The sequence below is a fragment of the Nymphalis io genome, chromosome 9 (genome assembly GCF_905147045.1).
Source record: "Nymphalis io chromosome 9, ilAglIoxx1.1, whole genome shotgun sequence".
NCBI classification, from domain to species: Eukaryota; Metazoa; Arthropoda; class Insecta; order Lepidoptera; family Nymphalidae; genus Nymphalis; species Nymphalis io.
This window is the reverse complement of record NC_065896.1, coordinates 10,209,152-10,230,479: the sequence shown is the minus strand read 5'-3', so window position 1 is coordinate 10,230,479 and position 21,328 is coordinate 10,209,152. Positions and strand designations below refer to the sequence as shown.

Sequence of the window (21,328 nt, the reverse complement as noted above, 5' to 3'; positions counted from 1 at the left end):
TATATAGCAGTTTGTATTTATTTTAGTAGATAAAGGTGGTGTACAGACAACCAATCAGACATCAAGGGATACTTTGATACCTTGCCAGCTCTTAAGAATTCTATAAATAATGGCCTCCTGACCGAATTTCAGCCAATACGACTTATCTCAAAGACTGCTCAGGAAATGTTCTTGTGCACAAGTATTTGCGCAAGCACAGGTGCAGTATCCAAGGATCTATTTAATGTCATAGCCCGATGCCATTCAACAGTCCGAGCAGGAAAAACACGCTTTTCATAACACGGTATGTAAATAATGTAAAATTATAAACATCCTTACTCCAGGCTACTTAGAATTCTTTGACATATAACTTAAATTATTATATCTATTCGAGTCGAGAATCAAACTTAGTCCTCACATTCTGCAGCCTTAAAGCTAACCAAGAAAAATGAAGTATTTGATTTATTTCTTAACTCTACTACTTTTACTACTCAGATTTTGTGGACACCGAAGTAAAAGGGCAAAAAGAAAATTTAATTAGGAATATCAATACAGTCTCGTACGGGAAACTTTTTAGCGATATCGCTACGGTTAGATTTTTCCTTTACATCACGCAGGTTATCACCCCCTTTGAATTAGCGAGTACGTTCATGTCCTAGACCAGACGCCGTCTCGACGAGAACCTCATTTTCATCCTCCTGGTATAAATTACAAAACTATTAAAAAATACCTTTGAAATTTTTATCTACTTTTATATACCGGTTATGAATATATATGAATTTCTTTTTTTTTTCATTTTTCACAGACGGCCATCTGATCCCAATTTAAGCTTGTACAGAGCTTGTACTATGGAAACCAGACAACTGATATACTACATATACTATTTTCTTTTGTAAATACATACTTATATAGATAATTACACTCAGACTCAGGACAAAGAGAGATGTTCATGCACACAAATATCTGTCCCGGGTGGGAATCGAACACACAACCTTCGGCGTGAAAGGCAAGCATCCATCAGCCACGCCAACCGGCTCGTCTATAAGTTTAATTAATATTTAAATGTATATTATATGTATGTTTGTGGAGTGGGTAACCCGCGATAAAGTAAATTAATGGGCTGCATTAGTTGTTAGTGACGAATATTTAATATTCATTAGCATTCAAGTAACGCAGAAGGTTATATGCAAATGTCGAGACATATGATAGTCAAATTATTATTTAAACATCGCTTATTTAATGAGTCAAGATGGCTTAGTGGTGAATACGTCAATCTTCTGTGTAGCTGAAGCTGAATTCTGGGCTAGCAACACTAAATTTTTATATGCTTAATTTGTTTATTTATTTATTTATAATTCATCTCGTTCTCGGGCATAATTTCAATGCACACCTCCTGCAACACCTCCAATTAAGTGGAGACGACAATAGCCCAAAAGGTCAGAATTGACTTTAAAATCGCTGGGCGGCCCTTGATCTATTACCCTATTGACGCTTCTAAACCGAACAGAACGATCACCGAAATGTATTGGATCAAAGTAGTGGTATAAGAGCCAAACCTTCGCCTCAAGACGAGAGGATACCTTGCTCAGCAGCCAAAGAATTACAGGGTGTTACTTTTTTAAAATTTGCATCGAAACTTCTCAACTTATTAACAAATTTCATCAATATATAATATATATTAAATATTAAATAAGATTTAATTCATTCATATTTTTGGCTAATAAAAAAACTATTTACGGGTTTTTTAATTAGGATTGATATTATTTTATAAGCTCGTGACTAAGATTTATTTTTGAATTTTTAGTATTGTTTTTTTTTTCACAAAACAGTCGCAAAACAAAAGAATTTTCCTTTATCGAATACCGGTTATGCGTTTTGTTTTTACAACTTGGTACACACATGTAGTATGGCATACTACGAGTATTGGCATATGCGATGTTGATTCTAGTATCGTAAACTAGCGCATGTGGCGAGAAGGTCAGCGAGCATCTGTTAACATGGCTACGATATTGATTACGTTCTCACGTTTAATAACTTATCCAACACGGCTTTAGCACGCGGGAAACGTTATAATAACAAAATACCTAATTTTTATTATCAATATAAAAAGTCGTCAGTCTCGAGGTATAACCAATTAGCGCAACCAAGGAGATATTTTCTCTCTCTCTTTCTCTTACTCTGCGCGCAAATATAGATGCACTTGCTATTCACTCACTTTCATAGTGTGGTGAGACAGAAATCCTACCTTACTTGTGAGAGATCGAGCGCAGGACCAATCCCTTTATGTGGAGTCCATGACTGGAGTGTAATAATACGAAATTCTTAGCTCCAGATTTCTACTGAAATTTCTATGATAAAAAACTTGACTTGAATAATCCAAATCATGGAATCTGTATTGCCAGCTTTGCACTAAACAAGTCAAGCACATATAAAAAGAACATGATCAAATTATAATAATTAATTTATTAGCAAGTCAATATTTAAAAAAAATTAAAACAATGAGCCTATATTTTAAAACGTTGGCTTAGTTCACATAGCTGATACCGTAATATGAAAATTGTTTCGTTTATTTTTAATACGTCGTATCCGCTCTCTTATACACTGAATGCCGTGCTTTATTTTTTGTTTGACTTTTCAATTTGATAGTTATGACAATTGTTGCTACAATGCTTATACACGCATAAAAGCTTGACGAGTACTTGTAGGCATTAAGTTCGTATGAATGAAATATCTATACTAATATTATAAATGCGAAAGAAAATCTGTCTGTCTGTCTGTTACGCTTTGACGGCTAAACCCAGGCTACTTATATGATACCTAACACATATCAAACCCCCTCTCAACATACGGGCGAAGCCGCGGGCATACACTTGTAACCTATATAGTAAAGAGTTATTTCAAAACACGTCCTTTCATTTTGTTTATTGTAAGAATGTATATTAAAAAGAATATTAAGAATTACTCATATTTCTATTTTCTCCTCCAATTAACTAAAATTTTTGAACCAGGAATGGGTACGACAATATATCAAGGGTCAGGATCGGTCCATAAATCGTTAAGCTATTGACGTTTCTGATTTAATAATATACAAATTAATAATTCAATAATGTATGTTTATATTTTTAGAAGAAAACCCAACAATCCTATTTTCATCAGAATTTTTATATAGAGTATAATTTTCCGTAGGAAAACGGCTAATATACTGTTTATAATGATTTTGAAGACGTTTGACATTATTTTTGACTTTATTCATAGAAAATCTGTTTCAATTTGCAAGACAAAGTGTAAGGTATGTATTTACATCTCATTAAGATTATTCTATATATAGCAACGGTGGCTCTCGGTCATGTTCATCGCACATTAATACTCGTTACTGAAACAGCCACTAATTTGGTCATCGTACATATTAAAATAGAACTACGACAAGTTCAATATCAATTTGATATGATCGATGTCCCAAAGGAGCAAGCATTTATTTTTTTTTATTTTTTTTTTTTTAATTTTTTTTTTTTTTTTTTATAGAATAGGAAGGCGGACGAGCATATGGGCCACCTGATGGTAAGTGGTCACCAACGCTCTTAGACATTAGCATTGTAAGAAATGTCAACCATCGCTTACATATCCAATGCGCCACCAACCTTGGGAACTAAGATTTTATGTCCCTTGTGCCTGTAATTACACTGGCTCACTCACCCTTCAAACCGGAACACAACAATATCAAGTATTGCTGTTTTGCGGTAGAATATCTGATGAGTGGGTGGTACCTACCCAGACGAGCTTGCACAAAGCCCTACCACCAGTAAAGTTTAGTTTAGTTTAGTTTTTCTGCGATGAGATGAATCAAACGCTCAGCTGAGGAAAACATCGTGAGGAAACCTGCATGAGTCTCGTGATATTCTGCCGCATATACACACCCCCACGGAAGTCAGTAGTAAACTTTTAATTTCTTCTTAAGAAAATTTATTCAATTCAATTCTGTCACGCTAAGTACGTACCTACTTTAAAAAGTAACAGCCTTTATATGTCCCACAACTGGGCTAAAGCCATCTCATTTTTAAGAAGAAGGATTTTGGAGCGTATTCCACCATGCTTGTCCAATGCGGATTAGTGGATACACATGTGCCAGATTTTCATTTGACTCAAGCGCGTTTCCTCTTGGTGGAAGAACCTTCACCGTCACGCAGGACATTATATTATTATAAATTATAAATGTTTTAATTTAATTTTTATCCTTATAACAAATCAACAGAGTCGAAACTATTAAATTAATTATAAAAAAATAAACAATAATAAAATGTTAACACTATCATCAAACATAAAAAGTTCCGTTCGCTCATTCACATGTTCATTACGTTCAATAATGAATACGTTTAAGCAAATGCCACAAGAACGACAACTTACTTAAATGTGCTAGGAATGGACAGCAGTGGAGTCTATTATGTTAATTTGTGCCTATTAAGGATTGGTAACACCGCGCCTCCAATATAAAAATACGTTTTACCGCTTTCGGGACATTCTGACACGATGTCGCTATGTATTATGTACACACATACATTTAAAACATATGACTTGATAAATAGGTTTAATGTAAATTGTATCGGTTTAAACATTTGCATTCGTTTTAGTAGATTACGTCATAGTATGTTTTTCCGTATTTTTTGAAGCTATACTGCTATAGAAGCGTCGAGAGTAACATTTTAAAGACGAATGGAAATAAAATTAAATAATTACATAATGATAGCTAATACATATGTTCATTTGTAAAAGTTAACTTTAAAATACATAATAAAATAAAAAAGTAAGCTGTTTTATCTTATTTATTTATTTATGACTTCTTACTGATATTAAAAAAAGGTAATTGTCATGTGTAATTAACATAGTTACATTATATTACTTAGTGATGGGATCGAATGTGTTCATTGCAAATGAAAAAAAAAGTATAGCTTCTACCGCGCATACATAAGTGCACGTTAGTTTTTTTAAGTAAAGCCATATATGACTAGCAATATATTCACAACCGGTCAGCTGATAGTACTGTAATAGCTGGAGTAATATAATAAGCACTGGATTATTTATTAAAGTTGAAACTTCACCTCCGAATATCATTCAATGGACCACCGTCATTACCTGTAAAACAAAAAAAAAAAGATTATTACGCTGAAATATGACCAAATTACATGACCAATCAAACATTACAGCTGAACAAAATATTAATTTGACAGCGGTGGGATTCGAACCCACGCCCTTTCGGACTGGTGCCTAAAACCAGCGCCTTAGACCACTCGGCCACGCTGCCTATAACTACAAGTTTGAATTCTGCACCAACATTCCAAATGCGAGCTAGTGTCCTTAAATCTCTGAGTAAATTCACTCAGATACTAATTGGATCTTTGGATTGGATTCTTAAAGCTGATCGGGTAAAACCCGGGTGAAATAAATAAAGTTCCCATAATAAGTCGGTATAAAGTATTTATTTTTTATCGTATACTTAAACGGTTATTTTTTTCTTCTTTATAAATTAAATGCATAAAATTATCCATTACACTTCCAAGTCATACTTCCAAGCTGATCCCGGATCAGAAACAAGACCTAATTTATACCGACGCACCTCATTTACACCGATCGCCTGTAATAGGCGTTTATCTACAGAGTGACGTGCTATCATTATGAATTTATGTACGATAATAACTTGGCATGGAGGATGGGATGAACATTATATTTATAAGAATATTGTTCGATTTTACCAAAATTAAAATATACTTTATCAAGTAATTTTACAAATGTTTGAATCAACAAGTTTTAACGAACGTTCTGAAGTAGACTGTACCGAGAAGAACGAGTTAGAAACTATGCAGGTAGTCACTATGTTTATTTATAAATATATTTGATGGTAAATATTCATTACAATTTAATGAAATTTATATTTCTAATTATTTAATTTTTAAATTGTTACAAAAAATGCGCCTCAGACTTGAAGAACTACATCGCACCCAAATTGCACAGACAATTTATGTAAAACTTTGCAAACAATATAATGTGGTTGTGACGTCACGTATATTAAGTTCTTAATAGAATTCCTAACTGTTCGTAAATACATTGAAAATGAATTACTTTTAGAAAGCTTATTAATTTTGTTTTATAATAATATTAGTTGTTTGAATGTACTTGAAGAACTCGGGTAGCGTACAATATCCAAAACATGAAATTTGTGGCAATGAATACAAAGCTATTGTGAATATGTAAAGATTGCGTAAACATTTTGTTCTCAACGTCTTATAACAAATAATTGGAAGCGGGGGTGCGAGACGGGACGCGATAGCCGCTTGGTCGGTTTTAATCAACCGATGTACGTTGTTGCGATTATCCACGCGTTCTGAATTTTGATTCTAAATATATAAATATGTGTTTCGATTATAAAGTTTGTTATTTTTCGTGATAGTCGTTTCCGAGCCTTCCCTGCAAAATAAACGCCTTATATATTGCTCATGATTAGAAATCACACTACACGACCTTGCGAATAATTTTGATATTATATAATATTATTGCTAATTCAGCAGTACTATTGAATAAATCGTTAAAATGAATATAATCACGTCCTACGTGAATTAGAAATTAATTGATGAAGTTGACAAAGCACCAGTGGGATGCATCAAATATTTCATGGCCAATATCTACTGTTTAAAATCGCTGGCTTATGACTAATGAGAATAATCAATTAGCATTTAATCATTGTCTTAATATGTGAGATTAAATTCATTAACATGATTATGTAATTAATGATATGAATACTTTTGTGTTGTTGAATGTTTACACAATGACATATTTTAATTACAGTTTTTTCAATAAATTAAAATAGGCGAATTAAATTGTAGATTTCCTTACCAATAAGTCAATTCAACTTCTACAGCCTTACTTATAAACGTTGCTTAGCGGTTGAATAGTTAACAAAGCTGTGTCTTCTTCTTTCGAGTGTCAAATCAATAATGACAGAAACAGCAAAACCAGTGTTTAACTAAACAATCGCTAACGTTTATAAGTAAGACCGCTAAACGCTTGTACATATGTACATAATACTAACCTAATATTAGCAATAAAACAATACGTCATAAGAGTGCGGAAGCTTTGACTTTTTTTATTATAAAATAGAAAGGCGGCAGGGCAAATGAGCCAACGATCCAACAAATGATCACCATCCCATAGACATTAGGGCTGTAAAAAAATCTGATTCTAATTTCTGAATGACTTGATCCATTAAGAATATATTCATTAAAATAATAGCATATTTGTTTCGTTCCAAAAAAAAAAAAAAGAAATTCCGTACTTGTTTATCAATGGCGCCACAGGCGCGAAATATTATTAGTTTTGATTATATAATACTATTTTGAGATTATTGCTTACTCGACACTATGTATCTATGTATGACACTACGTTTATTGATGTAATTCAAAGTGACAGCTCTAAAAACTCAGCGCTTTAAAGTGCTTTTAGTTCAAACATCAGTATTCACAAAATTGATGGTTCAGACAAAACTCAAATCCTATTGGACGTAATTCGTTGCCCAGCCCCGAGGCTATATATTTCCCGGGAAAGTAAATTTATGACTCGATAAACACGCAATAATCATCAAATTTTTAATGGTTTTTATTTAATAGCTAAAAAAAGACACATACATTAAAATAATTTTATAGTTACCGATAGAACAAGTAAAAATCACTTTTTAAAAGCAATATTTAAAACTCGGTAGTTAAAATTGAAGTGCTCTGAATTTGATTTTGTGTGTATATTTACGTATTACTATATACAATAGCGTATATTACTACTGCAAAATATATATGTAAGCTATGTTATTTTAAGTATGGTATATTGTACATTAATATAGTTTTGATTTGACTATTTTTAATGTAATAAAATCAATAAGACGGGTAGTCAAATAAATTATAATTTTAAGTACGGTTAAGGACTTAAAAGGGCCGTATGAATTGATTTGTCTGTCAGTTCGTTTGGTGCATTGGTAGCGAAATCAATTAAAGGTACGATTGTTTATTACTGTATTAATGTATAATGTTATAATGTGATTTACATGAAACAAATATACACAGTCAGAAGTGGATGCGGAAGGCGGAGGACAGGGATCTTTGGCGCACCTTGGGAGAGGCCTATGTTCAGCAGTGGACAATGATTGGCTGTTGATGTTGATGATGAAATATACTCAGTGGTGTGCATGTTTTGTTTTATTTAAAAAAAGAATAGTAGATGCTAACATATAATATTTATATACAAGTCATCGTATGAAATAAAGCGAATAACCACACACACAAAAAAGCGCGTGCGCGTTCACGCACGCATACAATTTTCTCGCATTAATATTAAGCAAGAATAGTTTTTTTTACAGAAAATATTAATACTTATACTATGTCTTAACTTTTAATTTTTTTTTCTTAAGCTTCGTATTATAAAATTGTAATCATATGTGGCCTTACTTTAGTAATAACCATTTCCGTAACGCTGTTGATTACAAGTAAAAATTAATAAATAATACAAGTATCAGCCAGGGTGTAAGGGAGATAAGTGCAAGCAGCTTAGAGGAATAAATTTCACATGATAGAGGCCTTGGCCCAGCAGTGGGAAATTTATAGGCTGTTACTATATTTTGACTTAATAATTAAGAATAGTACAGAATAATTAAATTACTTGTCAGTTGTTTCCAATGGAATCTGATGAAATGGAATGCATTTATCTATCTACGTGCAATAAAATTATATCTTGCACAAAACTAATATTAACACCTTATTATCACAAATTAATATATAATATTATAGGAAACATATTATATTAACATAAGTTATTTACACTTTGGGAACTTAGAAGTATCTGCGAGTTTGAAGCTTTTATGAGAACTATTAAATATTATCTTATGTAAGGACCGTAAATATTTTCAGGAAATTAATTCACCTAAATGTTATGCTATAAAACGTCACAAGCCATTACCCGCGTCTTCGCACAACTCCTGCAAACGATCCGAAGGGTCGGGCCCAAGACTCATCATAATATTAAAATAAAACAACGATAAACATTCGTCACAAACTTGTTTGTCAAAAAAGTCGATGCATATAAAATTTTTGATAAACTGCTCTTGACCGCTTTTAACTGCTTCGTTACAAAAATAATTTAATTTGATTTGCTTCACATCATTGACAAATTCCTTCCTTTTGTACCCAATATTCAATGAAGAAAAAATCACCAATCATTTTCACAGTACAGTGATTTCAACTTAAATTATTCTCAGAAAACCCAGTACATAATACAAACATATAAATTTAATATATATAAGTATATATAAGTTCGTAAATTATGTCAACTTTCTCCTCCTATTAAGAATAGCAATTTGAACCTTAACCCATAATGCGTTGATTTCCAAAGGTTTCTAACTAAAGAATACATATACAAGAGATGCAATTTTAAATTACAATCAATAATAAAACGAATTTAATTTAACGTAGTTGATTTGGTCTTTTATAACTTTAAAAACCCGTCTTAAAATATTTATCGTCTGAAACTACCTTAACAGTCTCAAGCAAAAACATGATATAAATACTAATACAATAAAAACCACACATATATTAATATTTTCAAATAAAATTTTATCATCAGATTCGAATGTTACATTACGCAATATAATTTATCGAACCGAAAAACTCACTCAAAAACTCCTGCACGCGGTACGCGTGAATGGTAAATAAGAGAACCGTCATTAACAGTGGCTGTAGAGGAGATCGGTAAAAAATATTTAGAGTAGCATATAAGGGTCGGAATTAGCTGTGAGCGGCGGGGGTGGATTTCTGTGGCTTGTTCGTTTGCCTCATAAAAAACACGACGGCCGCCCGCTGTGAGCATTAGACGAACCACGCTTCGAATTTGCAATGATAATGCATATTTGTGCTATGTCTGCCTTTCCTAATAGTTCATTTATTTATTACTGTTTTTTTATTTCATGAAGTGTATAGTTATAAAAAAAAATTAAAATGACGGTCGACAATATTTTATTAATGATTCAAATCTTATTAAAATATTCAAAATTGTATAAATCTTTGATTTCGTAATAAAAATACAACAAAAAATATATCATTACTTTTAAAATAAACTTATTACATAATGAACGACAAATTAATTATTTTCATAAATATTCACATCCCTAATTGCATCTAGTAATATTAAAACACAAAAGTCACTTTAAATTCATTAAAATAAGGCACAATTTACTTTAGCACTAGATATACGTGATAGAGGACAGTAGTGTGATTAAAATAATGTGCCAAATTGGGAGTGCCCTATGAGGGGAGCTCCACGCCTCGCCCGAGTATCCCTTTGAGGTAATTATACTTCTTTTTAAAAGCTACACCATAAATAAACTTTTCGGAACGTGAACTGTTTCATTTGTTTGTCGGAATTTTTAATGTCTCTTTTACACTCGAAACCTATGTCACAGAATTTGGACAATTCGCATGTTTGCAATGCTAAACTTTCACCCGTGTACAGAATTGGAATTCCTAGTTCGTATGTTTACTTTAAAAAATAAAATAAAAATAGAAATATATTTTTAAACTTAATATTCAATTGAGTTATTAACACCGTAAATTATAAATCATCTGAAATATATCCCGTTATTTTCGCGTTTAACTTTAGTTTTCTTTTAAAATTTTCGAATATGCTATGGACACACCTGTTAACACGATGTAGTTTACGAGCATACCTGTAGTTCACCGTTCATGATATCCACAAACAAAGCCATGTGGACGCTGACGTGCTAACCGTTCGAAATGTTTCACAAACAAAGCTTAACGAGCGATCAGTTATGATTTGCATCTGCCGTGAACAGTTCCCGTATCTCACAGATCGCTGCACCGCTGTAAGCTGATCTACAGTTAGCCTGTTCAATATATTACAGCGCTATGGAGCGCTTAAAGATTGGTAGCCATCTTTAATCGTGATCGATGGCCGTCGCCTGCGGTCGTGACCCTGAATAATGTCAATGGGTTATGCACTACCGTCCTAACCAAATCTTTATGGATATGCAATGTACGAGTAGCTTTAGAATATTATTTCACTGTTCTTTTTTCAAATTATGACAAGCTGTTCGGTTCAATTGTTACAATAGAAAAAGGGCGCATATAGATAAGAAAAAAGTCCAATGAAACTTTTGAACGGTAATTTTTTTGTATTTATTTACTAATCGACTGTTTCATTCATATGTTAGGTCAAGTAGTAATAACATTTATGGTGAAGAAAATAACATGTGGGTTTCATGGTTAACAGGAAACGATTTTGTCTTAAGTTAAACGGTCACGTTCTGTCAGTAAATAGTTAATACCTTAGTAAGGTATTTTTCATAGTATTTCCTTCGAGCTAAAGAATTTAATAAGAAGTTCATTAGACAGTATACGTTGATCTCGCACGTTTCAAATATAGTGCTAGTAAAAACAACTCGTTCGAGCAAGTTACGAGTTTAATACTGACGTCGCAATGGTCTTTGGTTGGATCTTACCGAGAATTCGTTCTCGTAATTATGTCGTTGACGATAGCTTATTATTATTACAACTAACTACAATCGTTATGAACGTTTTGTTTTCAATAGCGACTCTTCAGAAAATCGTATGCCTCTATAAATAATAATAATTAGTAAATAAATCAACAGACCATTTGCTACTGAAAATGTAAGATATTTTTGTATACACAGTATTAGATTCTTCAAATAACAAAATATATAATAAAAAAAAACAATTATAGATTAGATAAAACTGGTACTCCTAGATTTGGAGATATAAGACAAAGAGTTATTCTAATAGATATAAGAAAAATTATTCTTTCAGAAGGAACTAACACAAGTTTTATGTGTTAAAAAATTTATAATTCAATTTATATCAGAAAGTAATGGAGGATTATGGTTGTAAATAAAGATCCACAGTGGAAGAGAGTGGAAGATTAAGTCCTAACTTATCTCTTTTCAAGAGGCTTTTGAACATTAACGCATTGATTGGACCTATTTAGTACATACTTCATTCATAATTTTTTGTTTAACTGACACACAATTGGAGTAAAACCAGTTGTGGAATTGTTTTGCACTCAATGGTATTTAAGAAATGGGACTAGATAATAGGAATTCTAATCCACCATCGGCCCAATCTTGGGGCTATATCGACCTAGAGTTGTAGGACACCTGATGTTAAGTAGTCACCAACGCCCATAGACATTGGCATTGTCAGAAATGTTAACCATCGCTTACATCTTTGACAACTAAAATGTTATGTCCCTTGTGCCTGTAATTACACTGGCTCACTCACCTTTCAAACCGGAGTACAACAATACCAAATATTTCTGTTTGCGGTAAAATATCTGATGAGTGGGTGTACCTACCCAGACGAGCTTACACAAAGCCCTACCGCTAGTAAATATACAATATTTAAGGAGGAGGCCTATGTTTCAAGGCACACCAAACATCGGGACATAATGTACTTTTCTGTTAGTCCAAACATATATTGTTATCAAACAGGGTATTTCAGAAATAATGTATTAATTATAGTAACTAATGGTTCTTCAATCGCACGATAAAGGTTTTTTAAAGAAGTCATTTCTTTAAAATGTAGCAATATACAGTTGTTTTAATTAATCAAAGTTTTCTTAATGGCTCAAATACTCTTCGCTTCTATTGCCCGTAGAGAGTCAGCTATAACTCAACGGGTATACATCGTATCATCCAACACAATTTTTCTTGTGAGCTCTTGATGTATCTTTTTAACATTTGATCTCAATTTTATTGCTTAGGCGTTACTTTTTATTTATTTTGCAGGTACATACATACCTGTTACATACATGTAGTTACTTTCCTCTTACTATTTAAAGTGCAATCGACACATTAGATGAAAATACCGATTCTAGGTTAACAATAACACCGAAAAGTCTTCTGAATGATACTTCGTAAACCTACAAGGAATACACAATTTATTGCAGACAAGTTTGGAAACATAAAGTCGAATGCGGAGTGTGCTGTAGGCGTATCCACGGCATATGGTTCAGCAAAAAACAATATGGGCCAATGAAGATGAATCGCAGCGTAGGTAGATACGACTGCCGATACTACAGGTCAACCTCATTAATCACCAGTAGGTTCGACCGCCCTGCGCGTATAACTACACATGGTTTTCGAAAGTAGTGAACGATGTTTATTGATGACGAGAATTTTGATGATTTATACCGTTCTCCTGATTTTAGTAAGACGGTAGATAAATAGAGCAATGTCTCAACTTATTAAAAACTAATTGATTTGACGTTTTCACATGCCTTACACATTTTTTTTCTTTTGGATAATGATGAATGAATGGATAATGACCGGCGATAAATGAAGTTATGACCATGAAACCAAAGTTTCATCAGCATACGTCTTTCTTCTAGATAATAGTTAATCGTCTTTTTAAGTGTAATTATATTTAATACAAATACCAATACATCATTATCACGAAATTACTCAGTCAGGATCGTAAATATTTCCAACAGTGCTTATGTCTATGAGCGATAGTGATCACTTACTATATGATGGTTCAATTGCGTGACCGCGTTGTCTACCTTTTTTTAATAAATAAAAATATCATCAAACTAAAACGAACACCAACACTTGTACGATGCATCTAAAATAAAAATAAACAAAGATTTATAGTTTTATATAATTATAATAAATATCTGATAGCTTATCAAGAACGTGCTAAACGCTATATTACTTTTCTTTTAAAACAACTGATCATTTATGAATGAATTAGGGAATAGTTCTCAATAAAATTACGCAATAAATTTTACAGATGTCAATAATGCAAGTCTTAATGGTAATGTTTCTATAATGACCTTTACATAATTATTGTATCAGTGTAATATCTGGCAGTATGTCCCCTAAATATCTGCGTCCGACATTCATATGTGATTACTTTAACAAATCTTCCACAGATAAGGATGCTGGGGCGTGATGGCTCCTGATGTCTGTAATAGCGGTAATCAATCAAGTGGTCTTTGTCATGTTAATAGATAACGATTCCGTCGTATAAGTATTTACATTTTTATGATTGCATATTGTTATAGCTGATGATGGTGACGATGTCCTCAAGATCGGTGTCGACGGCCATTTTCATGGAAGACTAATCTACGCAGGACATATTATAATTTACACACTTTCACTTCGAGACAGGACTTTTACTTGGTTGATCTTTAAGAAGGTCTTGGTACATGTCACTCACAGATATTCTACCGCCAATCAGCGATACTAATTATTTTTGTTGCGTTCCGGTTTGAGTGAGCTAGTGTAACTACCGGCAGAAGGGTCATAGCATCTTAGTTGTCAAGGTTGGCGATGTAAGGAACGGTTATTTACTACGTATTATAGCTCCAATGTCTATCGGCGGTGGTGACCACACACCATATTTAAAAAAATACGATCGCAGATTTCAGTCACTGAACCAATAGCTTTACGTGATTGCCAAATACAAAAAACCAATATTTAATCGGCCTGACCCGGGATGGGAAATCAAAACCTCGAAATATGCTATTATATCTAGCCACTTGACCAACGATGCAGTCAAATGTTACAACTATCGCATACGTTTTATACCTGTACGATGAGGTTGCCTAAAGTAATATGCACTTCGTGTTATAGCCATAATTAAATGCCCTGTTCAAATATTGTCTGCAATATCTGTAAATAATATAGATAGATATAAAAGGAAGCTAAATAAAATATAAGTTTTATCTTCTTAGGATATTCTTTGTTTAATAATTTATTTATATCACAGTTTTAAATAAATGAACATTTGTCTTTACTAATAATATAAAGAGTAGAGATGTGTTTGATTGTAACTGATACAATCTGAAACTATTGAGCCGATTTTAATAATTATTTCACCATTAGAAAGCTACTTTATCCAGAAGTAACATAAACATAGGCTTAAATTCTGTAATAGATTTAAGTCTGAAATAATGGTATTTTTAAAGCAAGCCAGAAGAAAAAGCGCTACCAAGCTGCTTTATAGTAACAAACATTTGTATGTACCACATAATTATATAACACATAAAAGCCACAAACTGAATATTACACGGGCGAAGCCGCGGACAAGTATGTAAGTATTATAAAAGTAGTATGAAAGAGTAGTATTATATAAATATAACATGAAAAAGCTGTTGATGTTATGAGTATTATCTATTAATCAAGAATATTCTCTTTTTTTCGCTAAAATTATAAATCATAATATTGATTCAACCCTCAAAATTAGCCCTTATAACACCGAAATAAGTATCATCTTAAAAAAAATTGTTATACAGAGCTACACATTGAATGCCATCATACAATCGAATAGACAAACTAACGAAAGTAATCTAAATCCATATTTGGAACACGTCTAGAAGAGTCGAACTGAGATTGAGATGGGTCGTTGAGAGGCGAGACACGTATCTTTTGTTATTTGAGAAACCGAGCTGCAACTACTGTATATTTATCTGTTTTGCATGTGGGTAAATAGTGTTATATAAACTCAGCTAACAGATAAGATGCGTCTTGGTAACGTACGGAGTACAGCTGCGCTCGAAATTGATTATTTACTTAGATCTTTAGAATATCGTCTCGCTCTTGAAGTCAAAATGCATAATATATAAGGAACATCTTCCTGCAAGAAATTATAATAAACTTCTTTAACGATAGGTACGCTATATCTTGTATGTATTATAAGTAAGTAATATTTATTTATAATTTTTACGTTTAATGATTGGTTTCTTTATATAAATGTAGAGGCAATATGTTTGGCAATTTTTAAAATTAAATATTAATGTATATTATTTATATGGATTATAGACTTTTTATTCACTTTGCATACACACGACCGATGACCACTATAACGTCTGCAGAGCAGTGTAGAACATAAAATACACATTAGTATTTGATCGAAATTGTGAATGGTATTTACCAAAAAAAAAATTTTTACAAAACTACAAAACCAATGAATTTAATTATTGCTGTATTATATATAAATTATTAATTTGATCGTAAATTAAAATTGGAATACAATATTTTTAAGTAAAAACACGAACACACACGTATGGATACAAAAAAGATATCGAAAAACATTTGTAAGTCTGATGTTATCATTGATAAATCATCAACGAAAACGTGTCGACAGAATTATTTTCTCACAAACGGTATAAATTATTGGGACCTATGCACAAACAGAAACGTATATCAAAAGCCCGGATCGTGGTTCTCAAGTTTATCTGAACACAATCTACCTCGTCCCGAAGTTCGACAACACTCGATAAGCCATCTTGCTCGTATAAATCATTTTTACAGCGAACCGTACCTTTCTTGTCTATGCGACAACCTTTCACAGCCCATGAATGGAGGCCTTTATGCTTTACCGGCAATAGAATGATGATAAATGCGAAAAAAACAACCTTAACAATGTGCCGTAGAGCTGTTTTTACATTATCTAAATAACGGGATAAAATTTCAGATCAAGCTCTCGCTTCGAAATGCCTAAGCATAACTTATAAATATTGTATGCGGCACACACTTATTTACTTTCTTATCAATAAGTAATGTTCAGTATGTTTTAAGTCGATACTAATAATTAAATATAATAATTAGAATATTAGTTATTACATATGAGGATATCATTACGAGCAGTTCCTTAACTTGATTTGATATTCGTGAGATTGTGTGAGGCGTGATGGTTGTTACCGGCTAACGATTTTCACTTAAACCAATAATATAACATTTACTATGACCTCGTACTTTTCTCACTTTATTTAACTTAACCAGCAAGAACAAGATAAATTGTAAACATAGATTTATCACTTCAAAAACTTAGACTTGCTTCTTCTTTCATCGTTCGTCTTCGTTCGTCGTTTTCGTCGCAAACTTCGGTAAGATCCACATGTTTTCTCGGCTTACCCCTCAATCTACCGGCTCGAATAACGCCTATACCGTAAATATGTCTGGACTTCCGAAACATCCTAAAGATATGCATCAGTTTGGCTGTGAGATAACTTTGATAAATTACTTAATAATACAATTTTATTATTTGCTACCTCGTATTCTTTTTGAGGAGAAGGTTTGAAGTTTACTCTGCCTCGGTTTGGTGGATATGGACATATGTGGAAGATTTTCATCCATTCATGCAGGTTTCTTCACGATATGATTATCTTTACCACCGAGCACGAGCACGAGCACCAAAAAATTCAGTGATCCTTCTCCGGTTTTGAACTTGTAATTTGGTAAATATTTACGTATTCTACCATTGAAATATACCATACATTTCGGTTTATTGAATACCATTAAACTTTTATTAAACTAGACTTCGATTTCGAAGCGATTTTAGCCTTAATCCCTGTATACACAAAGGTGATCACCTTAAACACTGGTTTTGTTTCATCCAGGAGCTTCCGAATGACATGCTGTATATTTGCTTAGGATACATCCTTAATATTTACATAAAGTATATCACACGAAATTAAATTCTAATTGTATCGCAATTGGTTTCATATTCAATTGTTTGGTAAGTGATGTACTCGTAGGCACTATGCATATGGGTTTATTGACCTTGGCTTTAAGCCAGTTTCGGGAACAAGCGAATTAGGCGGTTTCGAAATAATCCCGCTTACGTGTAATTCCGGTAACACGACTGATAAATAGTCCTTCCCAACCGTGAATCTTCTTTGAGCCAAATTCATTCATTCATTTGATAGCGTTTCGCAAATACCTCCAGCTTTAGGATGAATATTTTTCAAAAAAATAATAAACGCAACACCCGTCTAGACTGTACAAAGGTTTAACCTATGATATTTCTTAAAATTAAATATACAATAATCATAATTAAGAGAAGGTTTGTGGCATGGACACACTTCTGATAATAACAAAAAAAAGATACATTTTGACAATCAGTTTTAAGCTCAGCGATCTATGTGGCTGATCTGTGCTAATACTTCTTGGTGCACATATAGGTTATATATTTGAAAAATAAGAACACAAAAAAAACCTTTAAATTCCACCTATCATTTATTTGACAAATATGCTAAGGTTATTGTATTTTTTTTCAATAAACGTTAAAACATGTACAATATTTGTTTAATTTAAATAAATGTATGTTCAGTGTCGAACAATGTTTTGAAAACTTCACCACCGCGCGGTTATACCTCACTCGGTCTACAAACGATAACAGAAGTATTCAACTATTTGGATATTTAATCTGTTCTTAGTGTCTTAGGACTGGCATATGACGGAGAATGCAGATCATGCTCACGTTTGTTTCACACTCGGTGTAAACTAGCCGCGTATATGATCGAGTACACGCGGACGCTCTAGAAAGCGCGCGATTGTTCGACACTGCGCATTGATTTATCCACGCCGCCGCCGCGTGAAGTACCGCCTCCGTCCGCTTTGATGCTGATGAGAGTCATACAGTTTATTTATTTCATATTGTAAGTCAATGGTATGTTGGTAAGTGATTGGCATACGAATCCAATACGCTCCGATTCGCTTTATAGTGATGATGATGATGATGAAATATATTCTTATGGCATTGATTTTGTTGTAAAATCCAATTAAAGTAACTCAACAGGTATAAGAACAGCCTGAAATATGTGTATATGGTAAAAATATACCATTGTTATATAGGAGGTTTTCAATTCATCCATGCTCTAGCGGTGATTAAGGTACGCATATGGAAGAAATTCATCCAAAACTGCTTTCAACGCCGATGAATTATAAACACAACTTTATCAAATTTGAAAATTTAAAGGTTCGGATTTAACCCTCCTTTCATTTATTAAGATCCTCTTGGATTACCCAACAACAACAAATATTTTCACAATAGAACTTTTGTAGCGTATATTGACACTATACATTTTGATAAGATTTCACGCGTAAAATATAATTTATATCAACATAAAAAACAGCGCCAAAGTAACTTTTAAATATATTCACATCAAAGAAAAAGTTTTTGATAACACCAAAAACATCGTATCGCTTTCGAGGCGCCGCGTCACGTAAATGCAATTTAAAATTGATGCCTGTAAAAACAGCTTTCATCTCCTTAATATAATCTGTCGGCCGTCTCCGAGATAACTCAGTAACCACCCTCGAGTGCATAACAAACAAGTTACAACATCACTCGTTTAATAATAAATTGACAATCTAGTCTTGCTCAATTAGTGCGAGGGAAATTAATAAATCACAGTGAAAGCTTTGGAAAATTTAATGATCTCAGAACGAGACGTGATATTCTCGTAACCGTTATAAGAACAATATTCCGCAGACTTATTAGGATTGTAAATTAACAGGACGTTTACGTTTAGAGCCGAAATGACTTAATGGACTGAACCAGGGGATCGTAATCGAAGATCGTGCGTTCAAACCTGAACAAGCACTAATTAGTTATCACGTGCTTAATTTGCGTTATAATTAATTATACCTAGATTATAAAACATAACATGCGGAAACCGGCGTGTATCGGATACATTTTTGCCATCCATCAATCCACAGTGAAACAATAAAGCTATGACCTAACAACTGTCTACTCAACAAGACATGTGTCCTATACCCAGCAGTGGAACAAAGATTAAGTGTTGCTGCTCAGTTTCTGGTCAACAGGACATTTCGTTAATGTGTGACAATTTAAACTAAGAATATTTTCAATTAAACGTTACATATTAAAACGTTTCACTAACATAAGCAATAAAATTACACAATTATACTACTCGCAACGCGTTAAAAGAAATTTCCTTTTAAAAATGTTTATTGTACTTAAATAGTGACTTTTGGGTTTTGCTATATAATTATAACCCTTATTATTTAATTTTTTATATAATGTGCCTTTTGTTTTTCGTCTATTAGATACTTTTTTATTTGAATGTTAAGTTAGCCTATAATTGATATGTATTTTGTTACAAATTTTTTTTATATAAGCAATAAGACAAAGTTTAATATATAACGTTGGCTTCCTAATTAATAAAATGAAATAAAAAATAAACCCTCTAATATTTATAAAACCGCTTCAAACCGGTAATAAAATCACTCAAGAACCCGGCCTCATTGGTTTGGCACATATTGCTTTCATCAATACGCTATCAAAGACAAGCGAGTCTATAAGAAATCGACTCTCACGACAGCAAAAGTTGTTTTGCTCTGAATGCGAATCGAGTATAGATAAGAGGCATCATTAGTGCTTGCGACATACTTGAAGGGTCGAATGCGTGTAATTTCAGTAGTCTTTGACATGCAAATACCGCCTTCACGTTTTTTTATGCAAACTAGCGCTTGGATACGAAGATAATCGATGAAAAGAGATAGCGTTATAAAAATCCACATAAGAACAGTTTTTTTTTAACTATTGAAGTACTTAGACACTTTTATATGTAAATATAGATTTATGAAGTGTATATAATAAATACACCTACAATATAACCGTGGTAATATATATGCCGTACATCAACGTAACTGTAGTCGTAATGTTTTGATTGCCTTATATAAAACTGAAATGACAATTAATACATTAAAATTAAATTGCTACAAGCGTGTACAGTACTAGTAAAATAAAAATTAATCGATAAAATTATGTACAAAATAAAGTACCTAATATTATAAATGTTATGCACTAAGTGTAACCAGATTACCGCACATTCTGTATAGACTTTGAGCAGCGGCCACCGGCGTCTGGGGCTTCCGGCGCGTCCTGTACTGTTACCACGCGTTATAGCATGGCGTTGTAGGGTTGACACACGTTCATTGCATTTTTTGTGAGTTGGCGTTTATTCTATTGGAATATGTTCGACATTTAAATTAATTTTTAAAATATTAGAATTACTTATTTCGCCTTTTTTTTGTTTTTTTTTTTACGTCACATCTGATCTTAAGCATTACCATTATCAAAGATTAACCATAAAATATAGATTTAAGAGGATCCAGTAGTGGGGTTCCGTTAGTTGAATAAAGCCACTCCATTTCAACCCGTGGGTGTCGTGCGAGGTCAGTATTTTAAGTGGTTCTGCATGTTCGAACCAACGGAGCATTTTCAATGAGGGTCGGCGGCAATAGGCGAACCACCGTAAAGGTCTAGCAATTTTTTTTTATAGATTATAAGGCTCGTGCCTAATGACAAATACTGATGAAGTATTAGATGAAACGCGCTTCTCTAGACTATGTCATTACAATTCCTTACAATGTGTATTTTCAAAATGGAATAATTTTACACCACAATATTAATTTAATAAATAAAAAAAATTCAGCTAGACGTATGAATCAAGTACTGATAACCCGAGTGTAAAGAAA

General features: G+C 32.9%; 1 protein-coding gene and 1 non-coding gene across 3 annotated transcripts in view; both read right to left on the bottom strand.

The window, feature by feature from the left end:
* The window catches only part of LOC126770501 (caskin-1), a 249,340-nt gene that overhangs the window by 125,307 nt on the left and 102,705 nt on the right, over window positions 1-21,328 (bottom strand). Inside the window, exon 2 of one of the 2 annotated variants that reach the window (XM_050489914.1) lies at window positions 5,073-5,106. The exons of the other annotated variant lie outside the window; for it this stretch is intronic. Coding sequence (XP_050345871.1) covers window positions 5,073-5,085 — 13 coding nt within the window. The 5' untranslated portion in view covers window positions 5,086-5,106. The remainder of the gene's footprint in view (window positions 1-5,072; window positions 5,107-21,328) is intronic. 2 annotated transcript variants of the gene reach the window in all.
* Window positions 5,196-5,275, bottom strand: Trnal-uag (transfer RNA leucine (anticodon UAG)). The gene has a single exon. It is a non-coding gene; the product is annotated as a tRNA-Leu (tRNA).